The sequence below is a fragment of the Rhinatrema bivittatum genome, chromosome 17 (assembly GCF_901001135.1).
Source record: "Rhinatrema bivittatum chromosome 17, aRhiBiv1.1, whole genome shotgun sequence".
Lineage (NCBI taxonomy): Eukaryota > Metazoa > Chordata > Amphibia > Gymnophiona > Rhinatrematidae > Rhinatrema > Rhinatrema bivittatum.
Window position 1 is genome coordinate 31,263,763 of NC_042631.1, and position 23,996 is coordinate 31,287,758.

Below are 23,996 nucleotides of genomic sequence, written 5' to 3' on the forward strand. Positions count from 1 at the left end.
GGAAAAGAGCAGAGCTAGGAACCATCTGCATAGCAATAATATGAAATTAAAAATTCTAAAATAAGAGAACTAGATCCAAGAGGACAAATGTAGAGAAAAGCAATGAACCAAAATAAACCCCCTGAAGAATTCAACAGTAAGTGACTGGATGGCAGAGTGAGAGAGAGAGAGTGAGAGAGCCTTTCCAGGATAACTGAAAAAACACCCAAGCAGGTAAGTTGACAATCAAGAAAGAGCAGACTGAGAAATACCCTCAGAGGGAAGAGGAAAGCAAGATAGAATGGTACAGAATGTCAAGACTGCAGATAGGTATGGCAGAATTAGCATAGAGCAAATTGGCAGAAAGGAAGGCCAAGTGAGAAAACCTGACTGCTTCAACAGAATAACAGGGTTAGAAACTGGACTAGAAAGGATCCACAAGAGATCATTTAGATATGTGGAGGATAATTTTCCTAAATTGGTATTTATTCAGGTAAACTGGCCTGAGAAGTTGCCTACCCCAGCTAAGAGTACACATACTGGGCCAAATTTTAAAAGGTGTGCGCAGGCGTGGATTTGTTCACGCAACCCGGCGCGAACAAATCTACGCCTGATGTTACGCGCGTAGCCTTTGAAAATCTGCCCCTGCACGCGCCGAGCCTATTTTGCATAGGCTCGGCGGCGTGTGCAAGCCCCGCGATGCGCATATGTCCCAGAGCTTGCAAAAAGGGGCGGGGCATGGGCGGTCCGGGGGGGGGGGGTCAGAGTGGGGCGTGGCCGGAGCCTCCAGGCACAGCGGCCACTTGCTGCTCTGCTTGGGATCGGGGGCCGGCCATTGGCCGGCGCATGTAAGCTACACCTGCCGGGAGGCAGGCGCAACTTACCCGACAAAGGTAAGGGGGGGTTTCTAGGTAGGGATGGGGGGCGGGTTAGGTAGGGGAAGGTGGGGGGAGGTGGAAGGAAAGTTCCCTCCAAGGCTGCTCCGATTTAGGAGCAGCCTTGGAAGGAATGGAGGAAGGCTGCGCGGCTCGGCACATGCAACTTGCACAATTGTGCACCCCCTTGCCTGCGCCATGTTATAAAATCGGGAGTAGATTTGTTCGCGCTGGGTTGCGCGAACAAATTTACACCCGCGTGCACCTTTTAAAATTTGGCCCAGTATGTGTACTCTTAGCTGGGTAAGAGGCTTTTCTAGGGGAGTGTTTGTCAGGGGAGGAGAACAGCATGCATACGTTGGATTTTCACAGACAGAGGTACTCTTTTTTTTTTTCTCCCACGTTCACCTTGATTTCTCTCTCCTGCAGGTTCCATTTCAGTTTATTCTACTCCTCTCTCTATCTTGTATTCTGCCACAGACTAAAATATCGCTTCGGATTCTTTTCTTTCCATCAATACTCATGACTGCGTTTTTTCTTCTAGTGTTAGATCTCAGCTATTCAACATTCACACAGTCTATAATTTTATTTCATTTGACGCTCACCGAGTTATACAGTCACTGAGTTGTTCTTATTTGTTTTGTCTATTAAAATTTGTATTTTGGTAGGTTTTCTTGACTCCAGAATTGGGCATCTAACTCATATTTCCCACCACACACTTTAGCCTCTTTTCATTGGATCCCATTAAGTAGTACATCTGGTACTTAATGGGATACTTAATGGGTACTTAATGGTACTTAATGGGATAATAGCTTGAAGCACCGTCTGGTGCTTCAAGCTATTATCCTTTCTAAATTAGACTACTGCAATTCCCTACTACTCGGCCTCCCAGCCATAACCATCAAACCCCTGCAGATGGTCCAGAATGCTGCCGCCAGGATTCTCACCAACTCCAATAAAAGAGACCATATCACTCCCATACTTCAGTCACTTCACTGGCTACCCGTCAAATTCAGGATCTCCTTCAAAGTTCTCATTATGATCCACAAGGACATCCACAATATCGCCCCTCTCAAGCTCAGTAATAAATTCCGTCCACACACTTCAGACAGACCAGTCAGGAGTGCTTACAAAGGCTCCCTGTATGCACCCCCCTGCCAAATCATCGCTTAGAAAACGTGCACTATCAACAGCAGGGCCTACTCTATGGAATACTCTTCCGCCAGATCTACGGCAAGAACCTAGTCACCAAACCTTCAAGAAATACCTAAAGACGTGGCTCTTCATGCAAGCTTTCCCCGAAGCTCAAGCTACCCTTGACGCCTCTCGAACGACATGGTCCAAGGCGCGAGGATAAAGTGATCACACCTCACTCGCGACACAGCCCACTTGCCCTCATCAGGGCGCCTTTTTCCTCTGCTACTGCCACCCGCTCATTCCCACCTTTTGATCCTTGCCGCCAGACTTATCCCTCCCTCTACTTTCTCTTCCCTTCTCTTCCCCCCCCCCCCCCTCACTCTCCTGAATCCAATCATCAATTCTAATGTCTTATACACTATTTTACGACATGGACGTCTTATAGTTTTCTCGCATTCAGGTTATAATGTTTTTCAGCTTTTCCAAAATGTCCTAATGTTCTGATGTGCTACGTTCAATGTGTTCTGATATTCTAATGTTTTATGTTCCTTGTAATCGCCCCCCCACGACAGTTCTGTTACACTGTAAACCGGTATGATCTGTATACTTTACAGGAATGTCGGTATATAAGAATTCAAAATAAATAAATAAATAAATCTTGTTTACAATTCTAGAAGGCAGTTTAGGTGCCTGCGCTGTCTTACCTCTCCTCTGTAATAATTATTTTTCTGCTCACCACCTCCATCACAAAACATGAATCGCTTTGTCAGCCCCGCCTCTCTTCAAGCATCTTCTTGTTTCTGTACTTTCTCTCTTGGTCCCATCCATTAGAAGGAACTACCACCAGGCCTTCAACAAAACCCCTCACTCTTCTCAAGTTCCACATGAAGTTTAGGATCCATCTCTGCAGATTCAGTTTTTCAGATCTCTGATTCCCCTACTCAATATTTGTTGCTGTTATCATTTATGCAGATTTAAATACTGCTGGGGAAACTGTGTAATTGCATTCATAGAAAAGCCAAATAATGTAATGCAATAGAAGATGATTGTTTTCAGTGAAGGAAGAAATGCAATAATGAATTACTGTGCTTTAATTTCTTCCACAGCTGAATGTGTATTTCAAGGTCAGATTTTTCCTCATGGAGCTGAATTCAGTCAGGATGGAGATAAATGCAGAACGTGTGTTTGCCGGGTATGAATTGTTGTGCATTGTTTTCTTAAAGAAGAGAAAATTTGATGTGATTATAATTTTCTGAATCAGAACAAGGATAAGTCACGAGTTAGTTGGCTAAATGCTGTGGAATATGGATCCAAAAATTAAAGATACCTGGAAGTGAAGTGTTAGCTTTATAACAGGCCGATACAGAAAAACGCGCAGGAGAGCTGGCGAGCGCCCGCTCTCCCGGCGCGCGCACAGGCTACTCTCCTGGGCGCGCGATTCAGGAGGGTGGCCTATGCAAATTAGGGCCCGTGGTAAAAGGAGGCGCTAGGGACACTAGCGTGTCCCTAGTGCCTTCTTTTTGACAGGAGCAGTGGCTGTCAGTGGGTTTGACAGCCGACGCTCAATTTTGCTGGCGTCTGTTCTCAAACTCGCTGACAGCCACGGGTTCGGAAACCGGACGCCGGCAAAATTGAGTGTCTGTCTTCCGGGCCTTGGGCCGATTTTTTAATTGTTTTTTAAATTTAAAATTTTTACTTTTTTTTTTTTTTTACTTTTGGGGCCTCCGACTTAATATCGCTATGATATTAAGTCGGAGGCCCGCTATTTTACCCTTTGACGCGCTATTACCCCTTATACAGTAAGGGGTAATAGCGCGTCAAAAACGTGCACCCAACCCTCGGCTAACAGTGCGCTCCACCGGAAGCAAACAACTATGTGTTGTTTGCTTCCTTAAAATCCTTTTTTTCTTTCCCATTACATTTTTGAAGCATCAGGACCCCTTTTGTAACCTCCCCACCACTACTGCTCGCTTGGTAAATTCCAGGCAACCCTGTGCTAAGAGGATAAATGAGGCATTCAGGGTGGGAAGAGAAGGCTGGTTTGTCTCTAATTAATGCTGTTGCAGAAAGATTAGCATGGATTAAGCACAAACTCCCTGTTAAGCTCTTAGAGGCCAATGCAACCTGTAAAAAACATGCATCCAAACTGGGCGCTCGTTTTTTTTTAACGTGTGCACGTTCATCTTTCTTGGGTGCCCGGGGCAGGCATAAAATTTGACAGGTTAAAAAGTGCGTCTTTGGGTGCACGGTTATTTTTTTGACATGTTAAAAAGTGTGCCTTGGGTGCACGGTGATTTTTTTTGCCTTGTGAGGTAATAGCTATTAGTTTCATCTACATGGCATTTAAATGTGATGAGCGCTATTAGCTACGCATTTGTTTGGATGCATGTTTTGGAGGTCTGATCCCCTTACTGCAGCAAGGGTTATGGACTTGTGTCCAAAACATGCGGCCAACCGCTCGTTAACCTGTGCGCTAGACTGGGCACACTTTATTGCATCGGTCTGTTAATGTGCCTGGGAAGAACCATATGATCCTCTAAGCAGATTCTCTCTCCTTTCTGGAGGACCACTTTACTGCAGTGCTTCCAACTGTGAGATATTTCACAGTAGGCAAAAAAGTGGTTTGATTTGAACCTAAATCCTACAGAAGCAAAGGGGCATCGGCTTGGCTACCCATGGAGTTCTCTCTGTTTTATCACCTTGCATACAACTGAACTGTTGTGTCTAGGAAGATTGGAATGGCAGTGCGGGCTGGTATCAGCACTGCCTAAGATAAACGTGGGACTCAAGTCAGCCAGAGAAACGGCCACTCCCCATAACCCCTCTCCCTCCTCGGTCTGGAAAGACCAATTTTTGTGGTCTCCAGGCCTTCGGGGGAGGAGAGGGGAATTAGGAGATTGGTAATTGGCTGATAGGAGATCTTGTGCATGGCTGTGGCTGGCTCAGGTGCACGAGGACTGTTTGAACATTCCCCCCCCCCCCCCCCAGGGACTGGCTTTTAAAACTGAGCAGGTGTGTATCGGTGGTTCCACTGCTTTGAATATTGCTGCCACCCATCCTCCCTTTCTTTGGTATTTCTTTTTTCATTATTGTTGTTTTGCTCTGTGTTGTGGTTTGTTGCAGCGGGGAGTACCCGAGCATATGATGGGAGATTAATAGGATTTAGAGTGTCAGGATGCGATGTGCTGTGGGTCTGGGTTCAGACCAGAAGGTAGTGGGCCCCTAGCTTGTTGTGGCGGGTGGCCTGAGATTGATGGGCCTACAGATCTCGAGACTTGGGAGTACTGTTGGCTTGCTGGGCTGTGGCGATTAAGCTACAGAGGCCAGTTGGAGATTGTTAGTTGTGTTATAAATGACACTGGTGTTTAGTGATCTCAAGTACTGAATGCAAAAAGCTGCAGCCTTTGACCTCCGTTTCCAGTGTTTTCTATTTGAGCATGAATTTGAGAGGATGGGCGTGAGAATTGAAGGGCGAACCTGGGTGTCTTCATGCTATGAAAACTGAAACTCCCTGCTGTTTCTGGACTTATGCTGAAACATTGCTGGATGGTTAATAAAATCAGACAGTTGCAACTTTCCTTAATGGTAATCTGTTGTTTGAGCTCAAAGTTTCCACCCCATAGGTGGAACAAATGTAAACAGCATAGCACAGGCAAAAAATGTAAACAGCATAGCACAATGATAAGATAATGAGCCCAGTAACATGAATAGGGTTAGTGTTTGGAAGTATAATATAGTGGCCCTTTCTGAAACTTTTAAAACCCTGTCATCCTTTTCTAGAATGGTGATGTGGAATGTTCTTTTACCCCTTGCCCAGTTTTGGATTGCCCCAGGGAGGACTGGCTGCTGGAACTGGGGCACTGTTGTTTCAGGTGCCAGAAGACCTCAGCAGTTACAGGTGAGAGCTTCATCCTAATACTTTCAGAGACAGAACTCTCAATCTTGTTAGTTTTTTTGGAAACAAGTAATCCTTTTTTAATTTATTTGTTTATGCATTTATTTACATGTATTTTCTGCCAAACCCATAACTGCTTTGGGTAAACTTAGAAATGACGGCAGAAGAAGACCAAACGGCGCATCCAGTCTGCCCAGCAAGCTTTCACACTTTTTTTTTCTCATACTTATCTGTAACTCTTGGCCCTTATTAGTAACTTTTTGGTTCTAGTTACCTTCCACCCCCGCCATTGATGTAGAGAACAATGCTGGAGCTGCATCTAAGTGAAGTATCAGGCTTAATTGATTCGGGGTAGTAACCGCCGTAACAAGCAAGCTACACCCATAATTATTTGTTCACCCAGACTATGTAATTCAGTCCTTGTTGGTTGTTGCCTGAATATAAATCCTCTTTTCCTCTTTCCCCCCTGCCATTGAAGCAGAGAGCTATGCTGAAAATGCATTGAAAGTGAAGTATCAGTCTTTTCCCCCTGCCATTGAAGCAGAGACTGCAGTAGAAACATAAAAATACGGTACAATAAAATTACACAGTACCCATCAGTACCCACATACAACAATGACAGTCAAATTAAAATCATAACATCACAGAACAAAAACAGAAAGCAGATCATCCAACAGAGCTGGAAAACATACTAATCAAAGGCTGAAGAAAACAACCAGGCTTCACAGTGCTTCCTGAAGGATAAGTAACTCCCCATCATATATAGATCCTTTGGGATAGCCGTCCACAGAAGGTCTAATACATGAAAATACTTTGATCTTAGTATCACATTGTGTATTCCTTCTATGAAGGATATTAGACTATCGAGTATCTTGTGATGACCACAAGGATTGCACTGGGTTCTCTAAAATTTGCTAATTGTGCTTGGCATGCATAATTTTAGTTCTAGAGAAGATCATCTAGCATGTTATCCACCTCGTGGATAAAACTGATTTCGTTATACTTTGTAGTTACTGCTGTGCTTCCAATTCTTACTAAACACCTTCTCTCAGAAATTGCCATCACTCCTGGTTTCTGTTCTGGTCCTTTGCAGCAGATGTTGCCATCTGCACCCTTTTGATTCTAATCGCCATGGCACCCGTAATGCCCTCCACCTATGATCCTCCTTCCTAGCAAGGATACTCAGTGTACTGCTTGGGAGGAAAACAAGCTCACAAAACACAAACTTTCAGCGGACCAGTGCTCTACTATTGCTACTATTGTTTTATAGAGTTACTAGATGTGTACAATGCTGCACCCATGCACCTGAACAGTTCTTGCTCTTTTGAGCTTACAGTCTACACCCAGACGAGATATATGAGGTTCCGTGAAATGTATCCATTACTGTGATCACAGTTCAAATCAACAACACTTCGATCAAGAAGAGCCAGGGTTTAAGATTTTAAGGGAGCGTTTTAGGCAGCGGCATGATGCACCAGTCTGAGATGGCTGTTCCTGGCATTCGGCATATCATGGAGTAAGCAGGTTATGATGGCACAGAGAAGAGCAGCTTGTCGAATGAGAGTGATGGGCTGGTTAGGGAAGCACAAGTTACTTTCATACATAGGTAAGCTTCCTAAAAAAAAAAATATATATATATATATATATATAAAAGGGGATATTTATTAAACAGTAATTAAGGGAGGTAAAGGGGTAATTTTCAGAATGTTCACTTTGGGGCAAAGTGGGTGGGTACTTTTTAACTCGTGGATTCAGACAGAAAGTGCGCAGGTTACTTTCACTTTGAAACTGTGTACCCACTGACTTTTGCGCCCGCTTGGTGGGCCAGAAGATTGTGGAAAGAAAATAACAGATGTCGGCTTGAAAGCACAACCTGCGTGCATTCATTTCTGATCCCGGCCAAAACGTGCCCCTGGGAATGCCTCCCCTAAATGCGGCTAACGGGACAGGCCTCATCTCGCAGCGCGCATTCTTTTGGCTGAACCAAGTGAGGAACATCGTCAGACAGCCAATTTGCCCAGGGAAATAGCTTTGAAAACTGCCCTTGTTCCATTGGTAATGAAAATGTAGAACTAGGAGTCATGAAATTAAACTCCAGGGTGCTCACTGCACTTAAAGGCAAGCTCAGGAGAATAGGCCTTGTTACATCAAACAAAAAGCAGCCCACCCAACTTCCTGGGGAAGTACTAAAATACAAAAACCTCCCTCTTACAGACTTAGTCTACCCATACTTCCCCCCCCCTGCACGTTAGTACAGTTCTCAAGAGGGAAAGGGAAAAAAAAAATAGTACTGTCCCATGACCAGGGGCTAGAGCGGCAGACTAAGAACCAGGGAAGCCAGGGTTCATATCCTGCTGACCCTTCTTGTGACCTTCACCTTCCATTGTCTCAGGTACAGACTTAGATTGGAAGCCCTCTGACAACAAGGAAATACCTACTGCACCTTGCCTTTGAGCTACTAATGAAAAAGCATGCGCTACCTGTAAAATATATAGTAACATGGTAAATGACAGCAGATAAAAACTAAAATGGTCCATTCAGTCTGCGGTGTGGTTTACGCGCAGGCCTTCTGTTAAGGGTTGTAGCTGTTGTTCCATGCAGGTTATCCCCTTGCAGAAATGTTACTCCAAGAGTTACCACAGCTTAGCCCTTTTTCTTCATTTCCATCCTCTAGCCATTAGGGATCCTCTGTGCTTATCCCATGCTTTTCCCGTACATGCATGTTTTCATCACCTTTTCCAGGAGGGCATTTCACGTATCCACCCCCCTTTCTGTGAAAAAATAATTCCTGACATTGTACCTGAGTCTATTCCCTTGGAGTTTCACATCGCGACCCATAGCTCTACTGCTTTTTCATTGGAAAAGGTTTGACTCGTGTGCATTATTAATAAGAACATAAGAAATTGCCTTGCTGGGTCAGACCAAGGGTCCATCAAGCCCAGCATCCTGTTTCCAACAGAGGCCAAACCAGGCCACAAGAACCTGGCAATTACCCAAACACTAAGAAGATCCCATGCTACTGATGCAATTAATAGCAGTGGCTATTCCCTAAGGGGAGGATTTTAAAAGGCCCACCCGCGCCGGCGCGTGTAAGTCCCGGGGCTTTCAAAAAGGGGAGGGAGGGGGCGTGTCCGGGGACGTTCCCGAAACGACGCGGCGTTTCAGGGGCGGGCTGGGGGCGTGGCACCGGCCCAGGGGCGTGGTCAAGGCCTCCGGACCAGCCCCCGGGACCGGAGGGGGGCTGCCGGCCGCGCGCAAAGTTACGGGGCGTAACTTTGCCGACAAAGGTAGGGGGGGGTTTAGATAGGGCCAGGGGGATGGGTTAGGTAGGGGAAGGTGGGGGGAGGGAACAGGCAGGCCGCGCTGGGCTCGGCGCGCACAGGTTGCACAAATGTGCACCCCCTTGCGCGCGTCGACCCCGGATTTTATAAGATACACGCGGCTACGCGCTTATCTTATAAAATCCAGTGTACTTTTGTTCGCGTCTGGTGCGCGAACAAAAGTACACGATCGCGTAGTTTTTAAAGATCTACCCCTAAGTAAACTTAATTAATAGCAGTTAATGAACTTCTCCTCCAAGAACTTATCCAAACCTTTTTTAAACACAGCTACACTAACTGCACTAATCACATCCTCTGGCAACAAATTCCAGAGCTTTAAAAGTGCCCCATTCTCTCCTCTCCACCATTATGTTGCCTTTCTCTGAATCGCTTCTACCCCCTCTCTATTCTTTTTGAGATATGAGCTGCGGAACTGAACATAGTACTTTTACTCCAGGTGAGGCCTTTCCAATGACCTGTACATGTGCATTATTACCTCCTTTTTCCTCCTGGTTGTTCCTCTCTCTGTGCAACCTAGCATCCATCCCTCTGGCTCGAGTCACCATCTTGTCACGTTGCTTCTCTGTCTTCAGATCGTCAGACACTATTACTCTGAAGTCTCTTTCTCGGTCTTTGCACATCAGTCTCTTGGCCCACCCCCCATCATGTACAGCTCCTTTGGATTACTGCACCCAAAATGCACAGCTGTGCACTTCTTGGCTTCGAATCCCAGCTGCCAAACCTTCACCCATTCCTCAAGCTTTAAATAGGAAAAATAGCTGGAACTCCTCCAAGGTGCAACAGGAGTCTTTGTTTCAAGAAAAGGAAGACAGAGACTGAGCTTCAGCTGTAGCCTGAATCTCAGTCTCACAGCTGAATCAACAGAGATTGAGATTTGCCCAATAGGCACAGTGGGCAGATGCCAATGGTCCCCCCTCCCCCAAAATTATGAGGCCTCTCGACTCCATAATTCGATTGTTATATAAGTCTATATGAGAGTAGACTTGTGGGGGTGGAGATCCATGCCGACTCTTGGTGTCTAGGGTCCAAGAGGTTCTTAATCCACTACTTCCTAACAGGCTAATTAGTAAGTACCCAGAACAACGTTTCCTACATAGGGCTTGCAAGATCTGCAGGTTGAAATGTCTGTTTGCTTCCTAGAAGGGGTTAAGTTTGGGTATGTGGCTGCAACCTGTTTTAGCTGGTTCTGCTTGTTTAAACCCTATCCTTTCCTTTTCTTTGGCTGATATAGATTAAACTTATTTATTTAGAAGTTTTATATACCTCCACTTACAGAAGTAGCTCAGGGCAGTTTACAAAGATAACACAAATTATAATAACAAGCACTAAAGCAATGTCTAAAAGACAAATCAAAAAAAGATTCTGCATCCTATAAAATCAAAAAGGTTCCTGATTGCATTATTATTTCATATAGAAGGCCTGTTTAAACAAATAATTTTTAAGATTCTTTTTGGTCAGTGGTCATTCACAGACACTCTGGAAACATGTTCCAGAGTTTGGGTCCAAAAATGGAAAACACCCGATTCCTGGTAGGGTCGAGTCTTGCTATTTTTACAGCAGGGACTTCCAATACATTTTTATCAGCTGATCTCAATTGCCTGGTTGTGTTATATAAGCGTAAAGATGAGTAAAGCCATACCAAGGAATCTTGTTTTAATAAATAGAGTACAATAGTCAGAATTTTGCATTGGATACGTTCTTTTATGGGAAGTGTATATAATACAGGAGAGATATGATCATGTATTTGTTAATATATGGGCAGCAGAGTTTTGGATCAATTGCAATGAATGAATAGCACATGTAGGAAGCCCCAAGTATTCTTTAATACGAGACCTTGAAGCACAGAATGAAAGTTGTTTGCACCTAGTAAAGGTTTTAACAGATGAAGTTTGTAAAATGAAGATTTAACAACTGAACTGCTGACATATATGATATTGTATATATTGCCTGTGATCTGGTCCTAACCACTTTGGATTAGGAGATTGCAGTCTGATATGCCAGTAATCTAATAAGGAATGGTTCAGCCATGGGCGTTACAGGGGGGTGTAGGTGTCTGAGTGACAGGAGGGACCATCTCTAGCCAAAGATGATAAAGGGGACTCCATGAATCCTGGTGAGACCTGGTTTTCGAGGTAGCTTAGGAGAGGCGGCAGATGGGTTGTGCTCTTCCAGCGGTTCATTTTTCTTTTCCTTTTGGGAGAATGTGTTTCTCCTGTCAGCTTGGTTGTTGGAGCTGATCCAGGAGGGTTGCTATCCCCAGGACCTGGGGTTGGGAGCTTGTCCAGGAGGCAGCTTTCACCAACCAGTGGCGTAGCCAGAATTGATTTTTTGGGTGGGCACAAGGTTAACATGGGTGGGCTGTAGGCATGCAGGTCTACTAGTTGTTTTTTTACTGATAAATAATGCCAAATTATGCAGCATAGCATTCACATCTACGCCTAAGTATGAGGTTTACTTAATGATACAAACATAATTCACGGTGATTTGTGGTACTTTAGCCTTCTTATTATTACGATTTTATACACGGCTCCTACCTGTCCATAAATTTTGAGAGAGCGGTTGTGTTGCTTATATTTAAATTGCTAACATCTCAAAATATAGATATATATTTTTACCTTTGTTGTCTGATCTTTGTATTTTTCTAATCAGTTGGTCCTGGTCTCTTTTTCCCATTTTTTCCCTTATAGCTCATTTCCTAATTCCTTTTCAGTGTCTTTCTTCTATTACTGTCTTCTTCCCTTCCACACACACACATACACGCTTTCTCTCACAGACTCCCTCTCACACACTCAAGCTCTCACTCTCATATGCTCTCCCCCCCCCCCCCAAGCTCACATTCAAGTTCTCACTTTCTCACCCCTCCCCAGGCTTATATTCTTATGCACACACAGACGCACATCCAGGCACCCATTCTCACCCACAAACCCATGCTCCCAGTCTCACCCACACATATTCAAGCTCCCATTCTCATCCATACATATACACATTTAAGGTACTATTCTCACCCACACATACACACATTCAAGCACCCATTCTTATCCACATATTCAAGCTTCCATTCTCACCCACCCACACAAACCCAGGCTCTCATTCTCACCCATATATACACACATTCAAGCTCCCATTCTCACCCACCCACAAACCCAGGCTCCCATTCTCAACCACACATACACACATTCGAGCTCCCATTCACCCACATATTCAAGCTTCCATTCTCACCCACATACACACCCAGGCTCCAGTTTTCACCCACACACACTCCCAGTCTCATCCACACATACACATTCAAGCACGTGCACAGCTTCCGCTTTCTCCCCCAGAGCAGGAAGATCAGCTGCCTCTCCTGCTGCCACCGGACTCCTGCTATCTTCGGGCGTCCGAACTTCCTGTCGGGGGGGGGGAGCGGAAGCGCAGCGCACAACGTCCGCTTCCTCCCTCCCCCCCCCCCCCAAGCAGGAAGATCGGTGGACCATACGGCCCGACGCCCGAAGATAGCAGGAGGCCGGTGGCAGCAGGAGAGGCAGCTGATCTTCCTGCTTTGGGGGAGAAAGCGGAAGCTGTGCGCGGCGCTTCCACTTCCCCAAACAGGAAGTTCGGCAGGCCGTTTGGTCCGAAGATAGCAGGAGAACGGGTGGCAGCAGGAGAGGCAGCTGATCTTCCTGCATTGGGGGGAGGAAGCGGAAGCTGCCCGCGGCGCTTCCGCTCCCCACCCCCAAACAGGAAGTTCGGCAGGCCGTTTGGTCCGAAGATAGCAGGAGAACGGGTGGCAGCAGGAGAGGCAGCTGATCTTCCTGCTTTGGGGGGAGGAAGCGGAAGCTGCCCGCGGCGCTTCCGCTCCCCCCCTCAACAGGAAGACCGGTTGGCCATACGGCCGCAGCAGCGCTTCCCCATGTGTGCCGTGATGGCTTGCGAGGCGTGGGTTCTCTTGTTCGCCGTCGCGGGGATGGGATCCCGCGACAGCCTTGCAGTTCCGGTGCCAGTTGGGTGGGCCTGGGTCTCTCTCTCCTTAACCTTTTGTCCTGGGTTTGTTTTATCTTTTTCTAGGTTGTCCTGTTGACGACAATGGGATTGAGTTTCCAGTTGGACAGATCTGGTCGCCTGGTGATCCTTGTGAGATCTGCATCTGCCAGGTGAATAGCCTCAATACATTATGCAGCCTAGTGAGGCACCCACACGAGTGAAACACTGGGGCAAGTCAATCACTGAACTATAAATGGGTTACTTTCTTTTCAGATCTCCTCCAAAGCCATTTTTAAATGTTTGTATTTAAAGAAACATAAGAAAGGGCATTGTTTCATGACACTTTACTAAGAGAGCAAGCACTGGGATTTGATTAGTATTTCAGCACGCTGTGTATGTTTAAAGGAATAGCAGTTATATAATCATTTCTGTTCAAACTGTGACAAAATCAACCTGTCCCTTGCAGATGTCCTGTAATCTGACATCACTGATGCGTGGGTGGGAGCTGGATGTGTGCAGAACTGCAGAAACCATATCTAAAAGTTGCTGTTGATCTTGGCGGCGGGGCCCAAGCTGAGAAGGTGCTGCCAGCACTGATCTCAGGTGCTGAGGCCGAGAAGCTGCTGCCGAGATGCCAGTGACCACGGGACCCAGGCTGAGATACAATGGCCAAGAACTGCCCTGTCAAGGCCCTGTAGGAATGTGTGTCAGGCGTGGGGGTGGGAGAACATCTAGAGGTGGTCAAAGTGGGAGACAGTACCTGGAGGAAGGGAGGAGAGATGGCAAAGGAGAGAGGTGGTGGGAAAAGTAATGGAGTTGCTGCTGAAAGAAAGAATAGTGAACTATCTACAGTTGGGAGAATTGCTGGACCAGGGGCAGCATGGATTCACCAGCTTCAACGGCAAGAGGAAATGTGGATAAAAGGATTTGCGTTCACAAAAAAGTGGGGAGTAGCTTGCTTGTTACGGCGGTTACTACCCCAAACCAAACATGCCTGATACTTCACTTTCAATGCATATCCAGAGTAGCTCTCTGCTTCAATGGCAGGGGGGAATGAAGAAAGATGCATTTATATTCAGATAACAACCAACAAGGACTAAATTGCACAGGCTGGGTAAACAAGCCTGGGAGTAGCTTGCTTATTGCAGCGGTTACTACCCGTAACCAATTAAACTAGATACTTCACTTAGAAGCAGTTCCAGCACTGCTCTCTACATTAATGGCGGGGGTGGATGGGAAATAGAACCAAAAGGTTACTAAATGCCAAGAGTAACAGATAAGCATGAGAGAGAGAGAAAAAAGTGTGAAAGCTTGCTGGGCAGACTGGATGGGCCATTTGGTCGTCTTCTCCTGTCATTTCTATGTTATGCTATGTTAAGGCAGGGAAGAGAGCACCTAGAGATAGAGGAAGGTTGTAAGGCAGATGGGACTCACAGATAAGTAAAATTATTTGGATTTCAGCCAATGACAATCCAAGCACTTTGAGAATAGGTTTTCTGGCTTCTGTGAAAAAATTTATTGTGACACGCAGTACATGACATTTACATGCAACATTGTTTAAAGTACCTATAAATCATTCTGGATTTGACAGTGCTCTAAATCACCCTTGCAAAATTAGTTTACGACTCACCCTTTAACACGTGCATTGCAAAGCTAAATACCCAGCAAACAAAGAATACATTATCCAGGTCTTATAGCTGGCAGGGAAGGAGTGTGCAGTGTCTGGCAATCTCTCTGTAAAGGTTTCAGCAGTCCAATCCAAAGTCTGATCTTGGGACTGCCAGCAGACCCACTGCTGAAGCTGTAGACACAGCCATATCATCTGGAACTCTCTCTTATCAGTCTTGGAATGGCCAATAGCTTTCAGAGAGAAAAGGGGATGGTCGTGACTCTCAGCAAGTTACAGACAGGTCCTGAGAGACTGGTGTATATGGACTTCCAACACATGCAGACAGGCAGGGACACCGGGAGTGTGCTGGTGTGGCAGAAGGAACTTGGCAGTCAGACATGGACAGGGGTTTAAAAGAAACGTCCAGCAGGAAAACCTTAGTTGCTTGGTTTTTGTCAGGTCCTCACATGAATGCCCACGATTCAAAAAGTAAGCCTTCATTGGAATATAATTGGTGGGCTTCAGAAGCTGATTTTCTTTTCAGCAGGCAGGGCCACGTGCTAGTAGAGGTGGCTTGTTGATCAGAACATACTGCTTAGAGGGATACAGTGTCTGTCAAGGCCACAGCAGTTCCTACAAGTTTGTGACTTAGCTATGTCAGCTAGTTGAATAATAGCCGTTTGTAGTCTCCATACAGCCCTGCGGTGTCCATCTTATTTGGTTCAAGTGAGGCGTACACAGCTTTTGCTTGAGTTTAGTGCAGAATTGTCAGCCCTTTGCATCAGCAATTGAGGAAACTGTCTCTTCTGTGTCTGTGATTCAAAAAGCTGTCATAAACAATCAGTATCTTTCCCTGGATCCCAAGAGCCTCCAGCCTTCCTGTTTCTAGAGCTTTTAGCACAGACTCTCAGCAATTAGTGGCAACAATTCCGGCAGTAACCACTTCTGTTTTGTGGTTTACTTGTAAATAAGCTTCAGAGAAGTAACGTTTGTGGCTCCAAGTAGCTGTAGGTTGTCTGCTTTCAGTGTAGGCTTTTTTTTAAATTCTAACCGCCCATTGAAATCTGAAATCTTTCTGAAATGGATTTAGACACTGATAAACACACATTCACAGTTGCTTCTTGTTTCCATGAGCTGAACTACCCCTGAGATAGATGCACCAACGCTTCTCCGTGTACATATGTGAAGAGTTCAGCGGTGAAGCGAATTAGACTCCCAAGTTAGGGAGTTGTATTAATCAGCTTGTGTTTTCTCACAGCTAAGCCTTCAAACAAACTTATCACTGTAGGTTTTCTCGCCTTCCTCTTATGGCAACATAGTGAATGACGTCAGACTAAGTCAAAAGTGGTCCGTCCAGTCTGCCCAGTCTGGTATGTTTCACCTCACTGGCTCTAAACTTACAGGTTTGGTATGGAACAACCTGAAATTGTATGTAGCATTTTAAATTGCAGTGACCTTACCACCCTGCTCTCTCTCTCTTTTTCTGCTTTAGTAAACAATACCTTATCTGCTGCTCTGCTGATAGCACCTGATAAGAAGAAGCTCTTGTCCATCCCACACCCCTGCCAGGTGCCTTTAAGTTGGTATCAATGAACCCCCCCCCCCCCCCCTTTTCTCTCTCTTCCCATCATCCACTGGCTAGAAGTGCTCGGGGGAGGGGGAAGGTGAGGCTGGAAAGTAAGGGGGTGAGCCAAACTACTCATCCTCTTCTTTTTCCTGCAGCTTTGGAGTAGGGTAAGTCAGGGGGTTGCCTCCTCCTGGCTCTTTCCGTGTGGCTGTGCACCCCTCGGCCCCTTCTTAACCACGGCACTATTCCTGCCTTCCAGTTGGCAGGTGGGAGGGAGTATTCTAGCTCTTCCCTGCCGATCCATCTCTGTTTTCTGCTGTTCCTCCTCTGCCGGCGTGGCTGGCCCTTCTGCACACCCTGCTTCCTTTCCCTTCACCTTTGCTCAGGTGTGCAGTGGTGATTCTGCCACTGCCCTGCACCCAGCGTTGGAGAGGTGTGAGCAGTCCAACGGGTGGCATCCACTGGAGGGGAATCCTCCAGTTCCCTTGGCCGTTCACTGGTAGCTAAATCTGCTGCCCAGTCTGAGTCTCACAGATCTGCTTTGTTAGCACATTAGGAACCGAGACCCCTGGGCAGGCCATGTTTTGCAGGAGGTGCAACTGGCACTTTTTAACCCTGCTCTGGGAGCAGTACTCCCCAAACAGTCCCTTCCAGCCTCATTTGCTGTGATTGCAGCAAGTATTGGATACCTGATAAGCACTGTTTCCTAGTGCACTGAGATGCTCCCCGCCCAATCCATGGTTCCCCCAGCTTCATGGAGGGAGGGGCCCCAGCAGAACCTCATGCTGTAGTGCCAGCAGGCACCAGGAACATAAGAAATTGCCATGCTGGGTCAGACCAAGGGTCCATCAAACACTACATCCTGTTTCCAACAGAGGCCAAACCAGGCCACAGGAACCTGTCAATTACCCAAACACTAAGGAGATCCCATGCTACTGATGCAGTTAATAGCAGTGGCTATTCCCTAAGTAAATTTGATTTAATAGCAGTTAATGGACTTCTCCTCCAAGAACTTATCCAAACCTTTTTTTGAACCCAGCTACACTAACTGCACTGACCACATCCTCTGGCAACAATGATAATGCACTCCCTATGAACTTAACTACCAGCTCCTCACTGGGGAAGGAAGGGTTGTCTAATGGGAGGCAATTTCCTTGCTCCACAGAGCGAAAGAAGGCTGAGATTCTAGAATGTAGTGGATAAGTAGCGCTCATATTCTCAAGTATACATGAGGGGGGTGGGAATTCAGCAGCGAGGGTGTTGGTCCTTCCCAGGCACTCTTTTCCCAGTTGTAAATCTCAGCAGTACCACAGACACTCAGGAAGTCAGTCTCCAGTGCTTTTAGGGTAGTCTCGCAGGGTACATTAATTTAGTTCAAGAATACAAAGATTGTCTCAGCAAGGTATAAGAGTTAATGTTCAACCTGGATGGAGTGGGGGAATGCCAACAATGCAAAAATGAAGACGAACAGGAAGTTTCAGAGGCTAAAGTCATGCAGGGTTTGAGAGTAGGGGAATACCAGTGAGGACGAGTTCTCATGGGGGCTCATCAACCAGCTCATGATCTAGCTTACCTGGCTCTGACAATGAGATTGTTAACCCACAGTGCAAGTCCATCTTTCTAAGCAATCGAGCTATGTTGTAGGGAAATGGGCCACTAGCTACTACAAGAAAGGAAATAAAGAAGGTTCATAGATAATTTCACCTTATTAGAACAATTCTTTCTTCCTTTTCTGAAATCACCGTTGAGGCACTTCTTCTCTCTTCCAAACTAACTATCTGTTTCTCGGACCCCATTTCCATCCAGTTCCTCAGCTCTGTCTAACCTTGTCATCTCCATGTGTCACATCCTCAGTCTATCACTTTCCACTGCAACTCTTTCTGCTGCCTTCAAGCATGCTGTAATCACACCACTCCTCAAAAAACCTTCATTGGACCCTATCTGCCCTCCTAACTATTGTCCCATCTCCCTCTTCTCTTTTACATCCAAACTATTCAGATGTGTCATTCACTTCTTCTATCTTGTCTTTCTTTCATCTCAAATCATTCTCAGTTCATTCCAATATGGCTTTTGCCCTCTACATTCCACAGAAATGGCCCTTGCTAAAGCCTCCAGTGACCTGTTTCTGGCGAAAATCAAATCCTTTTTAACCTATCCACTGTTTTTGACACTGCTGATCACCACTTACTCCTGGATACTCTGCCTTCACTTGGATTTCAGGACTCTTGCTTTTCTTCTTACCTTTCCCATCTCACCTTTAATATATGCTCAGGTGGATCCTCCTACACTGCTTTTCCACTGCTAAATGATATGCCTCTAGGATCTTTTATGGGACCTCTTCTCTCCTCAATCTGTACTTGTTCCCTTGGTGTTCTGATCTCCTCATGGTTTTCAGTACCATTTTTATGCAGCTGGCTATCAGATCTATCTCTCTACAGCAAAAATTTCACCAGGAATCCAGTTCCAAATCTCAGCCAGCTTATCTGACATTGCTTCCTGGATGGCCCACTGCCACTTTAAACTCAATATGGCCAAGATACAACTTCTTATTTTCCCCCAAACCAACTTCTTTTCTCCCCACTTCCTCTATTTTTGTGAATAACACTGTTATCTTCCCGGTCCTCTGAGCCCTAACCCTGGGGTCATCTTCAACTCCTCTCTCTCTTTCTAAACACATCCAAAACCCTGCTAAAATGTGTCGTTTCTTTCTCTATAACATCACCAAAATCCATCCTTTCCTTTCTGAACATTCTATGAGAACCCTTGTATACACAGTCATCATCTCTTGCTTAAGACCACTGCAATCCGTTTCTCCCAGTGAACCATCTCGCTCCACTGCAGTCTATCCAAAATTCAGCTATGTAATTATCATCTGCTAGTGTTGCTACAGTCACAAAACCCCATCTTCTCAAGTCACTACACTGACTCTCTATCCATTCTTGTATACAGTCCAAACTTCTCTTACTCTACAAGTGCATTCATTCTTCAGTTCCTCATTACGTCTCCTATCTTATCTGTCCCCTACACTCCTCCTCATGAACCTTGTTCATTGGACAAGCCACTCTTATCAATTCTCTTCTCCTCCATCACCAACTCTAGACTTCATACGTTCCACCTGAAGTAGACTTTCTGAGTCAGTGTTTCATGCTCCATCTCTGGCCTTATTCAAATCCAACCTAAAAGCTTTTAAATCTTAACCCCTGGTTCTCTTGACTTGTGGGATTTAACCAATTTTCATAATAATGAAACTTCCTAAATGTCTCATTTGTCCTGTTTCTCTGATTGTATGCTCTGCATAGCTGGGACTGTATCTTATGTGTAATGGAACAGCACTGTGTATGTCAAGTAGTGCTGTACACATTATAAGTAGTAGTATAAAAGCAGTACTAGTAGTAGAAGGGAATATTAAGAAACAACATGGGAAACACCAGATGAAGGATTCACAAGTGCATAATGTGCGGGTAGCCAGGAATATTGATAATTGGACCTTGGCTTTCCTCATCTTCACTAATATTGTTTGTTTGAAAGATTCTACTCTAATTTCTGATTTGCTTAGCTATGCAGACATGATCGTAAGGGCACTATAACCATTGGGGGTGGATACTGTACACAAGCTAAAATTAATTGCACTGCATGTTCCATGGTGCTTTAGCATGCATGTTATAGTTTCATCAATGCACTTGCTAAAAAAAAAAAACGGTTTAGTGCAAATTTTATATCTGCATAGGCCCTATTTAAGATCAAGAGAAAATACAAGTGGCAATTATTCACAGGAGGTGGATTTTCTAAAGGCTTAACTGGTTAACGTCAGGAGTTAGCTGGTTAAAGCTAACTGGTTAAAAATGTTCTCCCTCTGACCTGCTAACTATAACTGCAGAACATATACATTTAGCCAGTTACAGTGTGGGGCTAGGTTGGGGAGAAATTTAGATGATTAGCATTTATTTTCAGCACTAGCCAGTAAATTACCTGGTTAACTCTGAGCAGAAAAACGTTAAGCCTAAATCTAGCCGGGCAAATGTTGTCCAGCTAGATTTAGGTGAATTTTCAGCCGAAAATCTAGCTGGTTAGGTTCAACTGAAAATCTGGCTACTTCATGTGGTTATCTTTCTCACTCAGTGGGTTTTTGAAAATGGACCTGATGGGAGTTTCTTTGTATTTGCTATCCTTTTATGTTACATAAAATGTGCATAAGTAAAAAAAAAAAAAAAAAGTGGACTATCAGTAAAAATGTTTGTTGGGAGTTGGCAACCCTGGAAACTACAGATTATGACATTTAAACTGAAAATTGAAAATGTTATTCACTTTATTAAAACCTTTAATGTCTCAAAAAGCACAACCTGAAACCATGAGAAACAATTCTATCTGGCCATATTATACTGCTGCCTGCCTGTATAACTGTGAGAGACTGGGCTAGTTTCTGAATATTTACAGCATGCACAGGAAAAAGGGCTTAGTATGTACAGGATGTTTGGAAAGCAGTTTACTCAAAACATATTTATGATTTCAGTCAGATGGCTCTGTGGCTTGCAAGAGAACCAATTGTTTAGAGACCTGTCCCCATCCAATTTTGATTCCTGGCCAGTGCTGTCCAGACTGCTCAGCAGGTAATAGCTAATGAAAGTATTATTTATATTGCTGGCATTATATAAAGAGGGGGGCAATTTGCAAACTGTGAGCCTAACTTTCAAATCTATTTGCAGTATAGCATGATGCAGGGAGATTTATCATAGTATTTTATAAACTGTGCAATGGGCGTTATGCATTTTATAAAATACCTTGTAGTTCTGCTCTGAAAGTGTGCACGAATGTTTCGGTACATGCATATATTTCAAATGAAAGAAATGTTTACTTTCCTACTATTTTGTAAACATATGCATGTATATTTTAGGTGCAAAAAATTATTACATGAAATAACCTCTATTTATACGTGGAGGCAGGTATTTTATAAAGTTTGCTTTGAAAATACTTGCTTGTGCATAAAATCACCAGCTCACCGATGCCATTTCACCCAGTCCATGTCCAGTTCAACTAAACTCTCTCTTACCCTGAGCACCTCCAATTCACCCAACCCTTCCATCAAAAAATTGCAAACAGACAAGTCTGAATTCGCTTGCACCAGTCAATTAGCAGGTGTAAAAATGTCTGAATAAGTTTGGTAATGTATACATGTATTTCTTGTTAAATAGCATCTACTGTGTGCACTTCCGAACCAGGCCGCGGAATGCTCCTTGCCTACTCCTTTTTTTTCTGCTGGTGAAATGTATGCATGGCACAGAATATGCGTGCATATCTTGATGTTTATAAAATAGTATATCTGTGAGTGCATGCTACTTATGCACGCATATGCTACTTTTACACATAAAGATGCTTTGAAAATTTACTCCTGTGCCTTTTGGGACAAAGTCTTCTGGTATTTTATACCTGCAGACTTTGCTCCAATTTTCAAAGCACCCATAAAGCTGGTGCCTCTGCTCATAAGTGTGAATAAATAAAATAAAATAAAATAAATTGTCAAATGCTATGTCTCACTTTGGACACCCCCAGTGCATGGCCAGCTGCAGTAGCTGGACAGCAGCACTGCTTTGGTGCTGATTCACCTCCACCACATGCTACCAGCAGGCCAGCACTGTGGAAGAGGACAGTCGTGCAGTGAAGTTCAGTTGCTCTCCGGCTGATGGTTGGGGAGAAATGCAGTGCATTGACTATGGGTGAGAAGGGGAGGAGAAGAATGCTGGCCAAGAGAGGGCAGGAGAAAAGGAGGCGATATTGGGTGAAGGGACTATAGATGGAGAGAAAAACCGATTTGGGTGGAAGTAGGGTGCTTGTTAGAACCAGAGGATTGGTGCACTGGTTGGGGGGTTGGGGGGGGGGGGAACGGACAAAAGGAGAATACAGTTGGCTGGGACATGGCAACTGAAATGGGGTGGGGAGAATTGCTGGGCCCTAGTTGTGGTCACTACAGGAAGGGAAGGGGGAGCGGTGCTGATCTCTCCTGCCAGCAGTCTGAGCTATATTTCATTACTCAGTCTCCCCTGGCAAAGCAAGGTCTCTTTGGCATACAGTAGGCAGCAGAGGCTGCAGGGAGAACTTGCAGGGCTTTCAGATGATTGCTATGTTGCTATAAGAAGGTGAATGTGGCAAGGAGCCTGGTCAGCCAGGCTCCACAAGCCAAGCGAGTGGTTGCCTTTGGGCTGGTTCTGGGGTCATTTGGTACCCCCTCCCTCCAACTGGTGGTCACATGCTGCTAGAATCACGGCCCTAACAGTGAGTTAACGCTCTGTTTTGTTTTGTTTTTTTTCTCTCGCCAAAGGCTGTTCCTATCATGGGAAACTCATCCAGAACAATGAGACCTTTCCTTCTTCATCAGACCCGTGCCTAACATGCATCTGTCTGGTAAACGTCCACTCCCACTCTTCACCACCTCTGTCTTTCTCTCTTTCTCTTTCCAAACTTTGTAGGGAGTTACAAAGTCTGCTGGTAGTTTTAGCCACAGACTTTGCACCGATCCTCAAAGGAAAAGGATGCATATACTTTCCTTTTGAAAAATGCCTGGGGGATAAAAAAAAAAAAAAACCCCAAACCCCGCAGAGATTTCCACCTGCTTTTTTATGTGGATAATTGTTTTTTTTCCTTGCAAAACAATACACGTAGTTTTGAAACTGTTGCCTTCCCAGGCCTGCTTACTTTTCCCATCGGTAAATGTAGGCAAGCTGTTGAACCCAGTGTACAGGTGTGCAGTTTGCAGACTGCATGTTTACCTGGGTAAATAGCTTATGAAAAATACCCTCTGCATTGGCACATCAGCTAAGAAGTTGTATAACCTTTTAGTGACATAACCCAAGCAGTGAGCCTCCTGATTTTGTAACAGCTTGCTGCACCGTTTCGAAGTTTGCATAATATGGAATGAAATTAAGCCATTACTAACCTCCAACGCATGTAAATCCTTTCATCATATCTCTTTTATCAAAGTAGTTTTGCCGGTTTGTCTTGGTGATTATATAGCATCTGAGGAAACTAGACTTCTTAAAATCTTTTTTTATATGCGAACTGTAGAATAACAAGTTAATTAGCATAAAACATGCAGTTTTTGCCTAGATGGTAACTTTGGTGCTTTGTAATAGGCTAGCTAAGGTATTTATTAATAATAATAGTAATAATAAAAAACAATATACCACCTAAACCAAATCTTTACTAAGCAGTTTACGTTAAAAATCACTCACAGGACCACATTCACTTAATAACCCAGCCATCCCACCATATCCAACCCTGGGTACAATACACAAGCAATCAACCCAACCCACATCAAATGCCACAGCCACCCTCAAAATCCTCCTCATGGTTATCCCAACATTTAAACCTACATTAATCCAAGTACCTCATACCCCTTTTTTAACCCCATCGCTAACCCACAAGACTTCTAATCCCTAGTTCAATGGGCTCAACATCACCACCTCAAATACTCTTCCTGATAAACATTCATGATCTCTTCACACAAACCAACTCAGCCTCACCATCACTAAAAACGTCTATGAATAGCCAAGACTTCAACAATTTTCGACACTTCAATCAATTACCTTCCTACTGAAAACTCCAGTGGCACCTTATTCAACAGAGATCGTGTTGCACAAGA

General features: G+C 44.8%; 1 protein-coding gene across 4 annotated transcripts in view; it reads left to right on the forward strand.

Annotated features, from left to right (window-relative positions):
• VWCE (von Willebrand factor C and EGF domains) overlaps positions 1-23,996 on the forward strand; it is a 103,143-nt gene that overhangs the window by 50,012 nt on the left and 29,135 nt on the right. For all 4 annotated transcript variants that reach the window (XM_029582810.1, XM_029582811.1, XM_029582812.1 and 1 more), the window contains 5 exons: positions 3,098-3,183; positions 5,772-5,889; positions 13,272-13,357; positions 20,874-20,970; positions 22,677-22,759. In XM_029582810.1, the coding sequence (XP_029438670.1) occupies positions 3,098-3,183; positions 5,772-5,889; positions 13,272-13,357; positions 20,874-20,970; positions 22,677-22,759 (470 nt within the window). The remainder of the gene's footprint in view (positions 1-3,097; positions 3,184-5,771; positions 5,890-13,271; positions 13,358-20,873; positions 20,971-22,676; positions 22,760-23,996) is intronic.